Consider the following 15,773-nt stretch of genomic DNA (forward strand, 5'->3'; position numbering starts at 1 on the left):
GTTCTATAATTTATTCACTTTTTAGTCTTAGTCATATTGTTAGTTAGGCTTTGCAGAAGCAGCCACTCGCACTTTAGAGATAGGAACAACATTGTTTTACTACAAGAACTTTTCCAAGAATCATACATTGTTTCTTATTAAATAATTCTGAATCATTTCTTACATCATCTCTGTAGTATGATAGAAATGCTGGATAATTTTTGGCTTTTAGCATTGGAATTTCAGTTTTTAAGAAATTATTGAGCAGCTTGGAGAGTGTCATCCTTGAAGAATGTGCTTTTTATGTATTTAAATAGAAAAGTAGCTGTATGTGCACACTGACACAGATCACTTCTTTTCTTAGGATGGTTCGGTGCTGCAGAGTGTTGTGATAGGCTCTGGAGCTATTCAGACTGCTGTATGGATACCTGAAGTTGGTGTAGCTGCGTGCTGTAACAGATCAAAGGTGACTCTGTGTGTTTAAGCAATCCTGCAATTGCTTGTGTAATTAAGAATTATCTTATTAAAAGACAGTTCCGTTTGTCTTTTTCTGGGAGGACGGGGAAGAACTTTGCAGACAGGACCATCTATTTATTGGCTTGTGTTATGTAAGGATACATGTTTATAAAGCAGATTGAATAACTGAGTCTACTCAACTGTTGTATTATCAAGATACATTATTTTTGACTTTCAACTACCACTTGAGCTTAAAAAGATTTTTTTAAATGTCTCATCTTGAATTTTGGGTGGCTGAAGAAGGGAGAATCCTGAATTTGTGCTTGCAAAGGACTCTATACACTGGTTACATCAGCATTTCTGTCTTTTGGCAGCAACTGTAAGTGGGCCATAAAAACAGGATAAAGACTTTTTATTTATGCAACATGAAGGATTTTTTTTTCTCTGAACAAATAAGATACTTCAGTAATATGATTTAATCCAGACCAACCTCAACATCAGAATGTTTTTTAAGGAACAGCAAAATTTATTTCAGTGTTTAAGTACTGCTTGCATCTGAACAGAAGTTTCAAAGGTGGCAATATAGCAATATTTTCAAGCCTTCATGAGTCCCTTACTTCCTCAAGTTATTAAAAAACAAAAGGCAAACAGGTGGTTGTTCCAGAAGGCAACTTCTTTTGTGAATAATGATGAACTTGACACAAGTTATAGCTCCTGTTAGTAGAACTGTGCTGTATTTGGTTCTAATTTTGAAATTCTTTGTTAACTCTGTTTTATGAATTTTTAATTTTTAACATGTTTTGTGTCTGCTGTTAAACAGGATGTGTTGGTAGTGAACTGTACTTCAGAGTGGATATCTTCCAATCACATCCTTGCGACGTGTAGAACTGCACTGAAACAGCAAGGAGTTTTAGGATTAAATATGGCTCCTTGCATGCGAGCTTTCTTGGAACGTTTGCCAATAATGCTTCAGGAACAGTATGCTTATGAAAAGGTAAGAGCTAATGAGGACACTTAAAATTCCTGTCTCTTGGGATCACTGTTGTGGTGATCTGGTTGTAGATCCTACATCTTGTTTGCAGATATCTTTCAATATTCTCCAAACTAGCAATCTCTTAGTTTGAGAATATTTAAAATTTTTAGGCAAACTTTAAGTGTGGAAGAAAGTATTTGTCTATAGGACTGGCTTTGTAGAAGTCCTACTTTCAGATTGATGAAATTATATTCCTAACTGTGCATGTGTGATTTCTCTTTCCCCTTCCCCTCACCTTTAGCCCCACGTTGTTTGTGGAGACCAGCTTGTTCACAGTCCTTACATGCAATGCTTGGCATCACTCGCTGTGGGCCTCCACCTAGATCAGCTGTTGTGCAATCCCCCAGTACCACCTCATCACCAGAACTGCCTCCCTGATCCTTCCACCTGGAGTCCCACGGAATGGGCCTGGTTAGAATGTTTCTCAACCACCATAAAAGCTGCTGAAGCCTTGGCAAAGGGAGCACAGTTCCCAGAATCATTTACTGTTCCAGACCTGGAGCCTGTTCCAGAAGATGAACTTACTCTCCTAATGGTAAAATGTGCTATATTCATATATATATATAAAATTATAGTGGCTTGGGTTGGGAGGGACTGTAAAGATCATTCAGTTCCAACCCCCTGCCATATGCTGGGTTGCCTCTAACTAAATCAGGCTGCCCAGGGCTCTGTCCAGCCTGGCCTCAAGAAGGATGCATCTTGGTGTTATGCGTGTGATTTGATGAGGTTAACATCTCTGAACTGGAAGTTTCTATAATGTATGGTATACATAGGCATATATATTTTTATGTGAGCACCAGCAATAAATATAAGTTCATTTTTTAGTTCTCTACAACAGAATATACTGTAAATTGTGTATCAGTTGTGTATTGGAAAAAAAGACAACAACACGGTAATTTTCAAGTTACAGAAGCAAGAAATGTAGAACTTTACTGTACTAATTTTGAAGTAACCTTCTGGCACATTCCTACACCGAATTATTTTAGTGATGTTAGTGGTCTTTATGAGTTTTTATTTTGGTGATGTATCATTATGTTGGATCAGTAAATTATTATTGGCAATCTTACAACATCTTCAGAGAACACGTGCTTCAGAAAGCTTTAAAAAATATTATTTCATCATGAATTTTATTTGATTTTATCTATATTTTGATTGTGGACCTTGAATAACAGTGTCACTTGCAGGCATAGTAAAGAAGTAGGCTTTGTCTATGGGCAAAAATCAAATATCTGAGTTTGCACATGTTCACTCTTATCTTTGTATCTAGAGTACTTTGAATGTCCATATTGTTTGTAGTTAATAAGGGAACAAGTATGACATAGCAGCAAAATAATGTACGTCTCTTGAACTGAATTTGGTAACTGTGCTTTTTATTGCATAGGATAACAGTAAATGGATCAATGGTATGGATGAACAGATAATGTCCTGGGCAACATCAAGGCCAGAGGTCAGCAAAATGGACATTTATTTATTTTATTTATTTTGCTGTAGTAAGCTTTTGGAAGTACTGTTTGTCTAAAGCATTCTTTCCTGCTGCACCATAGGATTGGCACTTAGGAGGCAAATGTGACGTGTATCTGTGGGGAGCAGGAAGACACGGACAATTAGCAGAAGCTGGTAGAAATGTCATGGTACCAGTGGCAGCACCTTCGTTCTCTCAGGCTCAACAGGTGATCACCTAAAGACAGGCACACATTTTTATTTTTATTGATTTGTCCCATACATTGAATGCCAGAATCTCTCTTTGAGTGCCTTCTATTTCTTGTTTGAATTTACTATTAAAAACATGCTCAAAGCATGTATTTTCTAGCATGATTAATAATTCGTTTTGTCTTCTGAGATAAAATTGCCATTCAGGGTAGAAACATCAAGATTAAATAAATCTCAGGTAGGAATGTATTGTTTTCTCTCACTGGAAGAAGGTTTGCTGAAACCAGTAGCAAGTTTCAGTGAAGAAATGTGTGTGATGATATTATTAGGTAATAGAAGTCTATTAAATATGCTGTAAGTGATGTTTCGTGTTAATAGGGTTGTCATGAAGGTTATTTGCTGTGTGACTGAAGAGTCGGTGGTCTTGGTAGAATCACAAAGGAAAGTAATGGTTGGAAAGATTAGATGATACATCATAATTGTAATAAAGATTGATGCATCCAAAACAAAACAAACAAACAAGAAAAAACATAAAACCATATAAACTCCTGTGTATTTTTCTTGACCAGGTTGTTTGTGGTCAGAATTGTACTTTTGTCATTCAAGCTAATGGCACAGTTTTGGCTTGTGGAGAAGGGAGCTATGGACGGCTGGGACAAGGAAATTCAGATGATCTTCATGTGTTAACAGTCATCTCAGCACTGCAAGGTAAAACTGTTTTGAAAAGATCAAACTGACTGATAGTGGGCATCATTTTGATAGATAATGTAATTATTTGTGTTGATATTATTTTCACAGATCGACATAAAAATGTTGTAATTGTTAATTGAAAATTGAACAAACAAACTGGAGATTTATTTCTCTTTATAACGTAATTAGTAACATCTAAAAATTCTGTAGTTTTAAGACTGCTCTGGGGAAATACATTTGCTTAAGGGTAGGAATATTTCATTTCAGAACTTAGGACAGGTCAAAACCATAGGTTGTACATGAGAAGATGTAGAGTTTCTTCAAAGTAATAATAGAGGGGAATTGGTGTGATAAGAAAAGTGTATTCCTAGTTGATGCCTTTCCACAGACATAATTTGCCACCCCTTCAGGCCCTTGGATATGCACATATTAAGAGTTCATTGTTATTTACTTCAAACATGGTTTTCTCTGTGCTCTTTAACAGGCTTTGTTGTAACACAGCTGGTGACCTCTTGTGGATCTGATGGACATTCCATGGCTTTGACTGAAAGTGGGGAAGTCTTTAGCTGGGGAGATGGAGATTATGGCAAACTAGGACATGGGAACAGCGACAGACAGCGCAGGCCTAGACAGATAGAGGCTCTGCAAGGAGAAGAAGTGGTGCAGGTTCCACAGCATATTTTTTCCTCTTGCAAACTGTAATTACGGTAACTTAGTACTTAGGAATACTGGCTTCAGGTAAATGGTACAGTTAGTGACAGAGATGTTCCAGAACCACTGTCAGTCTTGCCAATTTGAATTCATATAAAGTGAAAACAGGAAACCTTTGACTTCTTGCTGAGCATTATGAAGCAAGTTGATAATTCCCAGTTGTAAACAGTTAATGTCACAAGGTTCGTTGCTGCTGTGATGTTACTCAACACTTGTTACTTGAGAAGTCTAAAAATTTGAAAGAGCCCGTGGAAAAGGGATGATCTGGAGACTGTCAAAATACAGCCACAATTCAGAACTTTACACCTTGGTATTTGTCAGATAACAGCACAAAAAAAAAAAGATACTTGGCTTTGGCTGAAGGTTTCTGTATCAAAACCTGCATTCTTTCATGCCATTTAATGGAATTTGTGCTTGGCAAGCACCTGCTTCCAGAAGGTAATATTTGATTTTAACAGAAAAGTCAAAATAAATCATTAAATAATAAATGCCTGAAGGCCTTTATCCACACAAGTCCGCCCCTGTCCTTCTCCTAACATTACTGTGAGGATAAAGCAGAAGTAGATTGTTGAAGTACTTCATGCTACAGTACCTGTGCTTTATGACTTTATATACATACATATTTCATAAGGTGAAAAAGTTATTGCATAGCTTGGTGTGTAATAGTTTACTCCTAAATAACAAGACGCCTGTAAAAATCGTATTTCTTTTACTTGCAGATGTCATGTGGCTTCAAACACTCAGCTGTGGTGACAGCAGATGGCAAACTTTTTACATTCGGAAATGGCGATTATGGTCGATTAGGGCTTGGAAATACTTCCAATAAGAAACTTCCAGAAAGGGTGACAGCGCTGGAGGGTTACCAGATCGGACAGGCATGGTTTATCTAAAACTGTCACTGTATCTTCATTTAAAGCTGATGTTTTCAACATGTTTCACTGTTCTACTTTTATGTTTGGGATTATATTTTGATTGTAGTAGCAGAATTTGAAGAAAATGTTTGTTTGGTTTGTTTGGTTTTGGTATCTTTTGAGACTTTTGAGCCTTTTTCTAAAAAACTACTTTTTTTCTTTAACATTGTTACATTTTAATTTTTAATCTTTATGTATGAATTCATGGCACAATTTATATTGCTAGGCATTGAGCGTGCTTAGCATGAAACTGTTCTTTGGCTCTTGGAGCGGGAGTGGAAGCAAATCCCTAAAAGAAAAGACGAAACAAGCAAAAAACCACCCTATTGTCTCCCAAATGCTGTAAGAAGCAGCAGAATTTTCAAAGTCCTTAGAAGGATCTTTTTTTTTAAACACAGTTTTCCTTTTCTAAAAAAAATGTGGGTTGTTTAGTAGTGGCAAAAACTGGTAATAACATATTTCTTTGGACTAGGTGGCCTGTGGACTCAATCACACTGTAGCTGTGTCAACAGATGGTTCAATGGTTTGGGCTTTCGGAGATGGAGATTATGGTAAACTTGGTTTGGGAAATTCCACTGCGAAATCCTCACCACAGGTTAGAATTCATGGGGAAAAGTATTCTTTGCATAAATTTTCACTGTTGCTAAACTGGTTACACAGCAATTACAGGGTAGTTTTCAGAATTGAAATTATTAATTCTATACATTATACTGCTCTAATAAAATCTACCGTAAATAATTCTGATAGTATGTTACTCTAAGCATTGCACTTTAAAGAATTTCAGGTAAATGATACTCAACCTTATGTCAGAGGTAATACAGTGAAAACTGTAGGGTTAGCTCAAGAGAGCTTCTTAGTTTTGGTGTTTGTGGGTAAGATTCTTTACATATTTGTCTGTTTCCTCTCATGCCACCTCTCACCAATCCCTAGTAAATAAAAGGTATTTTGAATCATTGTGCATAGAATAAGAAAACAGCGGCTTAGGTTTTTTTATTCATTTACAGGCCTTAATTAGGGTAATGCTACAAAATAGGTATTACAATGAGGGAATTATAAAAATTCTCTTTGGAAACAGAAGTTACAGATTAAATTCATGTTTATTTTCTTTTTATGTCTTTGTAATGCCATACCTCTTTGTCTTCTCATTTACTCCCTTAGAAAGTGGATATTCTCTGTGGAATTGGCATAAAAAAAGTTGCCTGTGGAACACAGTTTTCTGTTGCACTGACAAAAGATGGCCATGTATATACTTTTGGACAAGGTAGGATGATCTGACATTTGAACCTTTGTACCCAGATGTTTTTATATACTGAAAATGAAAATGAAGAACATTAGCATGCATTTAAAACAGTAATCTTGGAATTTCAGCAATGCAGTGTTAATGTAGACACAGATCTATATTTTTAGACCTCCATGTAGTTTGATCTCACAATAACCTCACAATTTAGTTTTTGAAGAGAGTTTAATTTAGTTTTTGACAGGTTTTTCTGTAAAATTTTGTTTAATTTTATATGTCTAAAACTGTTGGGTTCCTTGAATGCTTACTTTACCTAACAGAGTCTATATCTGCCCAAGTTGTTAAGAATCTGGACAGGCAAATTACCAGCACCACCGAGTTAAACATGTTTTCTCTTTTCAGGTCAATTAATTAGGATGTATTATGAAATCACATGATGTCTTGTTTTAATAGATTTTGAGCTTGTTTCACTGCCAAAGTGCAAGTGACTTGAGCAGAATCAATAAGCACAGGTAGTGCTTTGTAGGAAATGTACACTGGATTTCTCCGTAACAAATTACACTGACATCCCAGTTCTAAGAGTATTCCAAGTTACTCTTTGTCCCTCCTCAACTTCTGCCTTCAAGTAAAATGAACTTTTGATGGTCTTTATGTATGCAGACGTTTCCTTGCAATTTCAGATCGCCTTATTGGTTTGCCGGAAGGCCGAGCTCGAAATCACAACAGACCCCAACAAGTCCCAGTACTGTCAGGAGTCTTCATTGAAGACATAGCCGTGGGAGCAGAGCATACACTGGCTTTATCATCCACAGGCGATGTATATGCTTGGGGTAGCAACTCTGAAGGGCAGGTATGTACTGTTTCCTGTTTATTTCTAACCTTATTAATACTGTGTAGGTGTGGTTGGAATATATGTCTTCTAGTGGAAAATCAAGCTTTGATTTTTGTTCTTTTCCTTCCCCTCAGCTATTTTAGGTTTTCTCCCTAAGTTTCTTTTTCGTTTCCTGTGCATGGCAGCAGTTTGGGAAACACTGAGAACATTCTGTCTAAATGCACCTTTCTCAAAATGTTTTTTGAAAGAAACTGATTAATGACCTACCATCGTTGTTTTTAAATACTAAAAAAAAAATATGATGGGTGGCAATCAGGTTCTTTTCATGAAGAAAAGATTAATTTTATATGAAGTGACTTTTATGAGTCAGAAGAAAATAGTAAATATTAAATAGTCCCTTTGCTTTGGGATGCTGATATTATCACTGCCCTTAAGCATCCATTCTCTTCCCACACCAAGTGTATAACTCCAGTTTTTTGTAAGGATTTCAGATTTTGAGTTCTGTATGCTGCAAGTGTAAGACTGAGCCTCTTGATGTTTTGACTCTTGGTGTTTCAGGAATGCTGGGCAAAGTCAGTGCTGTGGCATTTCAGGGATGAGTGTTTGAGAATGGCATTTGGGCGAGTGATTAAGAATAATTTCTAAAAGGAATGTATGTCTGTTTTACAGTCATACTTTCATTGTGTTCTTAGGAGAGAAACATTGCAAAAAAGAAAAAAATACAGGAACTTGATTCTGAAAGCAGCTTTGGTGTACTTTCCATTGCAGTGTAAAAAATGTGCTTCATATGTTGTAGAAATGATTTTGAATGCTCCTGAAATATGAAGTTATCATTTTTACAATACAAAATTCAAAACTATTGGGGAAAAAGATTGGAAGAGTTTCGGTAAAATTTCTCTTCATGCCGATTGTTTTTTCAAACGCTTTCAGGAATGTACCTGCCAGAGCAAAACTGATATTTAAATTGCAGAGGAGAGGTATGAGCTGTGCTGACTCTGTATGAGAAGGATTGTGCAATGGATGACTTGGCAGTACAGGTTAATTTCTCAGCGTACAAAAGATTGTGGAAAAAATCTCTAGCTGTTCTCAGGCCTCTTTGCCACCTAGATTTGCAAATCCCATTAAACATGGATGTAATATTCTATCAAAAATAAAATGTAAATGCAAGTAGAATTAAAGATCTACAAGGCAAATGTTTTAAAGCCAGTATATAGTGTAAGAATTTTTACCATTTGTTCTGAATCTTTGCTTGAGAGTTTTCTAGAAGCATTATCACAGTTGTTGATTCTTACTTGTGTCTTACAACTGTTATAATTTGTCAGCTTGGACTTGGCCATACTAACCATGTCAGAGAACCAACCCTAATAACAGTCCTGCAAGGAAAGAATATTCGGCAAATTTCAGCAGGACGTTGCCACAGTGCTGCCTGGACAGCACCCCCGGTTCCACCCAGAGCTCCAGGTAAATAGCTGGGATGGTTTGTATGGTCATTTGAATTAGTCTTTGTGTTTCATGAGGGATGAGTGTAACAGGAACTTTGGAATGTTTGGCACAAATTTGTTTTAGTTTATATCCATCCAGGTTTTCAAACTACCGTTAGTCTCTCAGTTTTGCTGTCCTTTATGAAATGCTGTTTTCTGTCTTGTGTGGTAGGTGTATCAGTGCCTTTACAGCTTGGCTTGCCTGATGCCATTCCACCACAGTACGGGGCACTGAAAGAAGTGAGCATTCATACAGTAAGAGCAAGGCTCAGACTGCTGTACCATTTCTCTGACCTCATGTACTCTTCATGGAGATTACTTAACCTCAGTCCCAATAATCAGGTAAAACTCCATTTGAAAAACACATTTTAGCCCCGTTGTGTTGTACCGCATCACTAGCAAGTTTCTCACCAGGCCTCAGTAGTAGAGTCTGTAAGGTTTCTTGTTTTTTCTAATAAATAAATAAAATATAAAGATTTGGATTAAGCCGGGCTTTGACAAAAAGTACCATTGTGTATTTTCAGTTATGTTAATATTAAATGCCAGTAGCTTTCAAAAAGTTGCTGTCCTCAAAGCGTAAAAAAGCACCTACCTTCTTTGTGAAATATTGAGGTGCTAGTGATTAATTATGAAGGTTTTATTCTGTAAATAAGCAAATTAATGACCTTTATTAATATGTTTATTTTCATACTGCTTTATTGCAGAACAGTACATCTCATTACAATGCTGGAACATGGGGGATAGTTCAAGGACAGCTAAGACCCTTGCTAGCACCACGAGTGTACACGCTCCCTATGGTACGCTCTATAGGAAAGACCATGGTTCAGGGAAAAAACTATGGTCCTCAGATTACTGTAAAAAGAATATCAACCAGGTCAGTATTGTTTTCACGGGCAGTGTATTTGATACCAAACTAATACTGATCTTTGTACATTTTCCATAACCTCTGGCATATCAAATTCTCTCTGTACATCTTCATTATGAGCAAATGACTTCATTAACCTGTACACTTTTACGAGTTACACCATATGGTTGTGTCTTCTTTTTTTCAAAAGGGGTCGGAAATGCAAACCCATTTTTGTACAGATTGCAAGGCAAGTGGTAAAGCTGAATGCATCAGACCTTCGCCTGCCTTCTCGTGCCTGGAAAGTGAAACTGGTTGGAGAAGGAGCTGATGATGCAGGGGGAGTGTTTGATGACACTATTACAGAAATGTGTCAGGTAGGAGCATTCTAGCGGTTAGAAATGCCTGGTAGAGTTTTTCTTTTTGTCTGATTTTGTTTGTATTTCTCACTTTTCATTTATGCAGCATAGCAAATTCTTGTTGTTCTTCCGTCCTGAGCTACAGCACTAGAACTGTCTACTTGGGAATGCTTCTGAGGAAACAAACTTTTAGATTGTAGCAAGGAGATGGAAAAAAGCCACAGTACAACTTAGCATTACAGTAGATCCCCTTGAAGTTCTGCGATAGCCCCTATGTGTTACAGGAGCATTTTGCAGGGACCCCTTGTTCCCAGACAATATTTTCTGTCCTCTGACAGGTGTTTCATAGGATCACGTATGTTTTCACATATGTGGAAATAAATGTCGCTTCTCAGGTTCAGTGTTAGAAGGGAGTTCACTAGTAGAACTTTTGCCTTATCTTGAGCCCAGATATTTCTACTGTTGACAGCTTGCTGTTGTGTTTTCAGATTCATAAATTGTTTCGTTCCTAAGCAGTTTACATTAAATATGAGAGAGGGCTACTAAAAGTTCAGAACAGAATACTTGCTTCATTTGTAGTCCTTGCAAAAAATAAATGGTACCAAAAGGGTGTGGAGTTCAGGACTTCTGATTGTTTCCATAAATCCAGCAATGTATCACAGAGGAGTCACAGTAAGACAACCACTGTAGACTGATGTAAAGGCTTTTGTTTCTTTACCTTAAATATTACACAGGAATTTTTAAGTAGTTATCACTGTAGTGCAATATTCTTTCTTGTAATGCATTATATAATGTCAGAATACTTCTCTAATGTGTTTGTTGTTCCCAAGTCTAAGAACGTTTTTTTTCTTCTGTTTGTTTTTTAAGGAACTTGAAACTGGAGTAGTAGACCTGCTTATTCCTTCCCCAAATGCCACAGCTGAAGTAGGCTACAACAGGGACAGGTAAGTTATCTGTTATTTCTTTTTCCTGCAGATGTTACTAGGTGTAAATTAACTCTGTTGTTGTTGTTTTTTAGCCAACTGATAAGACTTCATGATTGTCCCTAGTATATGTTGTCCTCCAAGTTGAGATGTTACTTGAACGTGAAGGAGATGGTGTGATTGTAACACAGCCTTTTTGGATTGCAGAATTAAGCATAGCATCAGGAGTGTCGTGATGTGCTGTAGGGATTAATTCTGCCCATCTTGGTGTCCATTATTTCAGCTGTTAATCTTCTTACTTGGATGCCCCTGGCTGATAATTGTGTTGGCAGTTACTGTGCAGTGCTTAGAAATACTTGGTCTTTTTCTTCTAATGAAGCAACATAGAAATTACACTGTAGCCTTCAATGTCTTTCAGGTTTCTCTTTAACCCTTCAGCATGTTTAGATGAACATCTGATGCAGTTTAAATTTTTGGGCATTCTCATGGGTGTAGCTATTCGTACAAAAAAGCCATTAGATCTTCATTTGGCTCCAATGGTCTGGAAGCAACTTTGTTGTATCCCACTCATCTTGGAGGATTTGGAGGAGGTAGATCTGCTCTATGTGCAGACCCTCAACAGCATTCTTCACATTGAAGACAGTGGGATTACTGAAGAAAATTTCCATGAGGTAAGTTATGAACGTGATTGCTTTTAGCAGATTGACTTTAACACTACTGTTGTTTTATTGGGATAACAAGGACTTAATACGCATTTGGAATTGTGATCTGAATATAACTCCGAATAACTGATAGTAAAATATTACACATAGATCACTTGAGTGGCTTAAGCTGAACAAAGATTTTCTGTTTTCAATAACAGATGATTCCTTTAGATTCGTTTGTTGGCCAAAGTGCTGATGGCAAAATGGTTCCCATAATCCCTGGAGGGAACAGCATCCCACTTACCTTTTCAAACAGGAAAGAATATGTGGAGAGGGCAATTGAGTACAGACTTCATGAAATGGACCGTCAGGTAAGAACCATATTGTGACCCTCTCCACCATGGTTAATGTGAACAGGAGTTTTTATTTATATAAGTTTCCATTTCGTATTCCAGAGACAAGAAAAGCTTGTTTTTCTGCACTTTGGATGGGTCCACAAGGATTCTTTTTCCCCTGCAAACTTTTCTGTTTTGGTTGCTTGTTTTAGGCCAGTCCTACTTTCCTTAGCAAATGCATGTTTGACGAAAGTGCACTGGAAATAAGAGTTAGTCTTTCACTAGATTAGTGCCATTGCAGCTGTCATCCCGTCTAGGGAAACTCCTCACAACTGTACTTACTGTGCAGTGTCATTGGATGTCATAGCAACATATTCTAGCTGAAGTAAATACTATGAACAAACATTGTTTTTTAACACTGTTTCTCTACTCCTTTAGCACTGAAACAAAAAATACAGCATTAATTGTTCTGAGAAGCATTAATTGTCGATTTTCTTAATTCTTTGTATTTTGTCACTTGCATAGTGAAGCTTGTAAAAGCATGAAATATGCTAATTACTTGTTATGAAAATTATTTTTGTTTTACTTGTTGTATAGATACGTGCAGTATATTGTTTCCTGCATTAGGAAGATAACTTTCTCAACCAGGTTAACCAAATCATGTCTTCTAGGAAAAAACAGCACTTTGTTTTGGCTCAGATGTATGGTATCTACACCACTTTTTGGTTTAGCCAATATTATTTGTGCTAGTAACTTGCACTTTAACTTCTTTTATATTGTGTCATGTGCAATTGCTATTAAAAATAATTATAGTTTTGTACCTTTCATATTCTCCAGAGTTTTGAGAGAGGACACGGTAGTCCTTATAAGGGAAGTGTATGTATTTGGCAACTGTTTTCTCCTTTTACCCTGTTCCTCAGCAGATGTGTTGCCTCTGCATTCATTTGGATGGTACAATAAGTGACAGAGGTAACACTATTTCATTTCCTGTGTTTCTTCTGTGTTTTGGGCAATAGGTGGCTGCTGTAAGAGAAGGAATGTCTTGGATTGTTCCCGTTCCCTTGTTGTCTCTTCTGACTGCTAAGCAGTTGGAGCAAATGGTCTGTGGAATGCCAGAAATATCAGTTGAAGTTCTGAAGAAAGTTGTGCGATACAGAGAAGTTGATGAGCAGCATCAGCTGGTGCAGTGGTTCTGGCACACCCTTGAAGAATTTTCCAATGAAGAGAGAGTGCTTTTCATGAGGTTTGTGTCGGGAAGATCTCGATTGCCAGCCAACACAGCTGATATCTCTCAGCGATTCCAAATAATGAAGGTTGATAGGGTAAGATGGTGCTTTTTTTATTCTTTTTTTTTACTATTTATTATTATCTGTATTTATTATTCCTATCTAGCTTAATCTGCCCTTTGGCAATAGGAACCAGGTTTCCATAATTGTACATTTGCAGTGAAAGCTTGGAGTAGGATATTCCCTGAGGTATTAAAACCAAGGATTCTAATTGCGGAGGAGCCGGAACACTGCATGAATTGGATATGAATTCAATTGGTGCATTCACTGTAATTCTATGATTGGAGGTCAAGGGAAGCTCTTGCACGAGGAAACCAAACCTGTTGTAACTTGTCCACGGTCATTTTCTGTTCCGTTTCCTTTATTCATTTGGTAATTTTTACTCCCGTAAGTTTGTCATATGACCGTTAACAAACTCTGAAGTCTGAGTTTTACAGTATGTATCCTTGAAGTACATCCTGTACAGGATGCCTACGTTTTGCATTGTGTCACTGCTTTGGGCAGTGAAAGCACATTCTGTAACTGTAAGACTCAAGTATTTGGGCAGAGGTAACAGTGGTTGGACTGTCATCTTTGGTTGGGTGTCTTTCACGTCACCTCATGGTACAACGCATAAATTTGAATGTTGTTTGTTATCATCCAGTGGGTCACTAAATATTGTGATCAAAAGTCCCAATAGTTGCATTTCCTTCCTTAGCTGAATTAGGTCACAGAGCGGCTGATAGGACAGTAGCTTGGCACACTATTCAGGACGAAATGGGAGATGTAAGCAAGGGAGGTTAGTCTGCTTCTTAAGAGAAATATTGAGGTGAACTGAGAAATGCTGGGCGATAGAGGCAGGGAAGATGGAAGCAATGAAAAATGGATATGTTGCATTTTTTACTACATTCACAAACTTACCAGTGTCCCACCTTTTATCCATTTCCACAGCCTTACGACAGCTTGCCTACCTCACAGACTTGTTTCTTTCAACTGAGGCTCCCACCTTACTCCAGTCAACTAATCATGGCAGAGCGTTTGCGCTATGCAATCAATAATTGCAGGTCTATAGATATGGACAATTATATGCTCTCCCGGAATGTGGACAATGCAGAGGGCTCAGACACAGATTATTAACATTCTGTGAACAAAATCATCTTCCTTTTACTGCAAATAGTGCCCTAAGTCCAATTTGTTGTTGACATAATTTTATGGTAACCATAGATGTTTTAGGAGCATAAAAGCAGTTGTTAATAAACAGTGGCCACATTTTAGTTACTCTAAATGTAACAAAAAATTAGATGTTTTTATTTTTTTGTGATTGTAAAAAGAAAAAAAAGAAACACACAAAAAAAGAAGTATGATCGATAATTTTTTTCCTCCTTTTTTGGTCACTTTTGATAAGTTTGCATGGAGACATTTGGGTGCATTTTTGTTGGGAATAGTACATTTGTAAGCCCTCCCAGTGAACATGAAGGGTTGTACATTGTGTATAATTGTTCATTAGCAAGGGCAGTTTTACATGAATATTCACATATTTATTTTGTTCTAATTTGAATTGCCTGTGCAGGGTTCCTTATGAAGAGAAAAATAAAGTAAATTCAAGAATTGGTTGCTTGGATGCATTTGTGAATCACGTATTGTTTACTCAGTCTTCACCCTTCGTTTTCTCTCAGGAAATGATCACATTACCATGTTTAGTCAGGACGTGATTTTTGGGGCACCCTGAAATGTTGATCTTCTGCTGTCTGATGGGTAGGACTGTGCCCTGCGTTCTTAATGTGTGTTCAGGTGTACTGCTATTTATACCTTGTACTTCAATACAAGTTACAGCTGTACGTGATTCCATCTTGGCTCTCATTTGGACACTTTTCCAGAGTGTTACTCGTTGACAATAATAACATACAGCTGCTGTGACTCACAGACAGAGTGCCAATAAATGAAGGTGGCAGGATAGTGGTTGGAGCTGTGGATTTTATATACGTTCCGGGTGTCCGCCTTTGGTAAAGTAAACCACATGTATTTGGTATCTGTTGTGGCTGTGATTGTTTTATAATCAGCAGAATTCGATAACGTTTGTATTTGGTTATGGCAGGGATGTGCTATTACAAAGAAACGTTTACTCACTGTCTTAGCAGGAACCAGGAAGTAGCATGAAACACCCAGAGGGGCCCTTCAACCAACAGTCAGGAGAAGGAGGGTAGGGGCACTGAAGTGAGGCAAGTGTAGTTTCCTGCTGCTTCATGTTTCAGATTGGACTGAGGTTTCCTGCATCTCATTACTGTGTTATGGAGGGGTACATTCACAACTTGGTTTAAATGTTAGGTGTTGTGTACATATATTTATGTACATATGCACTACAGAAAGCACTGTATTACTGTATACTGGACCTCCTTTATGTCCTTTATCCTTTTCCAGTTTGC

At 37.4% G+C, this 15,773-nt stretch overlaps 1 protein-coding gene across 8 annotated transcripts in view; it reads left to right on the plus strand.

The window, feature by feature from the left end:
• Positions 1–15,306, plus strand: part of HERC1 (HECT and RLD domain containing E3 ubiquitin protein ligase family member 1) — an 83,695-nt gene extending 68,389 nt beyond the window's left edge. For all 8 annotated transcript variants that reach the window (XM_015872280.2, XM_015872282.2, XM_015872288.2 and 5 more), the window contains exons 59-78: positions 344–445; positions 1,256–1,429; positions 1,710–2,003; positions 2,850–2,915; positions 3,013–3,138; positions 3,688–3,826; positions 4,293–4,474; positions 5,239–5,394; positions 5,903–6,025; positions 6,589–6,691; positions 7,348–7,517; positions 8,822–8,960; positions 9,153–9,322; positions 9,685–9,854; positions 10,036–10,201; positions 11,051–11,127; positions 11,525–11,777; positions 11,969–12,121; positions 13,102–13,407; positions 14,302–15,306. In XM_015872280.2, coding sequence (XP_015727766.1) covers positions 344–445; positions 1,256–1,429; positions 1,710–2,003; positions 2,850–2,915; positions 3,013–3,138; positions 3,688–3,826; positions 4,293–4,474; positions 5,239–5,394; positions 5,903–6,025; positions 6,589–6,691; positions 7,348–7,517; positions 8,822–8,960; positions 9,153–9,322; positions 9,685–9,854; positions 10,036–10,201; positions 11,051–11,127; positions 11,525–11,777; positions 11,969–12,121; positions 13,102–13,407; positions 14,302–14,487 — 3,255 coding nt within the window. In that variant the 3' untranslated portion in view covers positions 14,488–15,306. The remainder of the gene's footprint in view (positions 1–343; positions 446–1,255; positions 1,430–1,709; positions 2,004–2,849; positions 2,916–3,012; positions 3,139–3,687; positions 3,827–4,292; positions 4,475–5,238; positions 5,395–5,902; positions 6,026–6,588; positions 6,692–7,347; positions 7,518–8,821; positions 8,961–9,152; positions 9,323–9,684; positions 9,855–10,035; positions 10,202–11,050; positions 11,128–11,524; positions 11,778–11,968; positions 12,122–13,101; positions 13,408–14,301) is intronic.
• The last annotated feature ends 467 nt before the right edge of the window (positions 15,307–15,773 follow it).

Source organism: Coturnix japonica, chromosome 10 (genome assembly GCF_001577835.2).
Source record: "Coturnix japonica isolate 7356 chromosome 10, Coturnix japonica 2.1, whole genome shotgun sequence".
In the NCBI taxonomy this organism is placed as follows: Eukaryota; Metazoa; Chordata; class Aves; order Galliformes; family Phasianidae; genus Coturnix; species Coturnix japonica.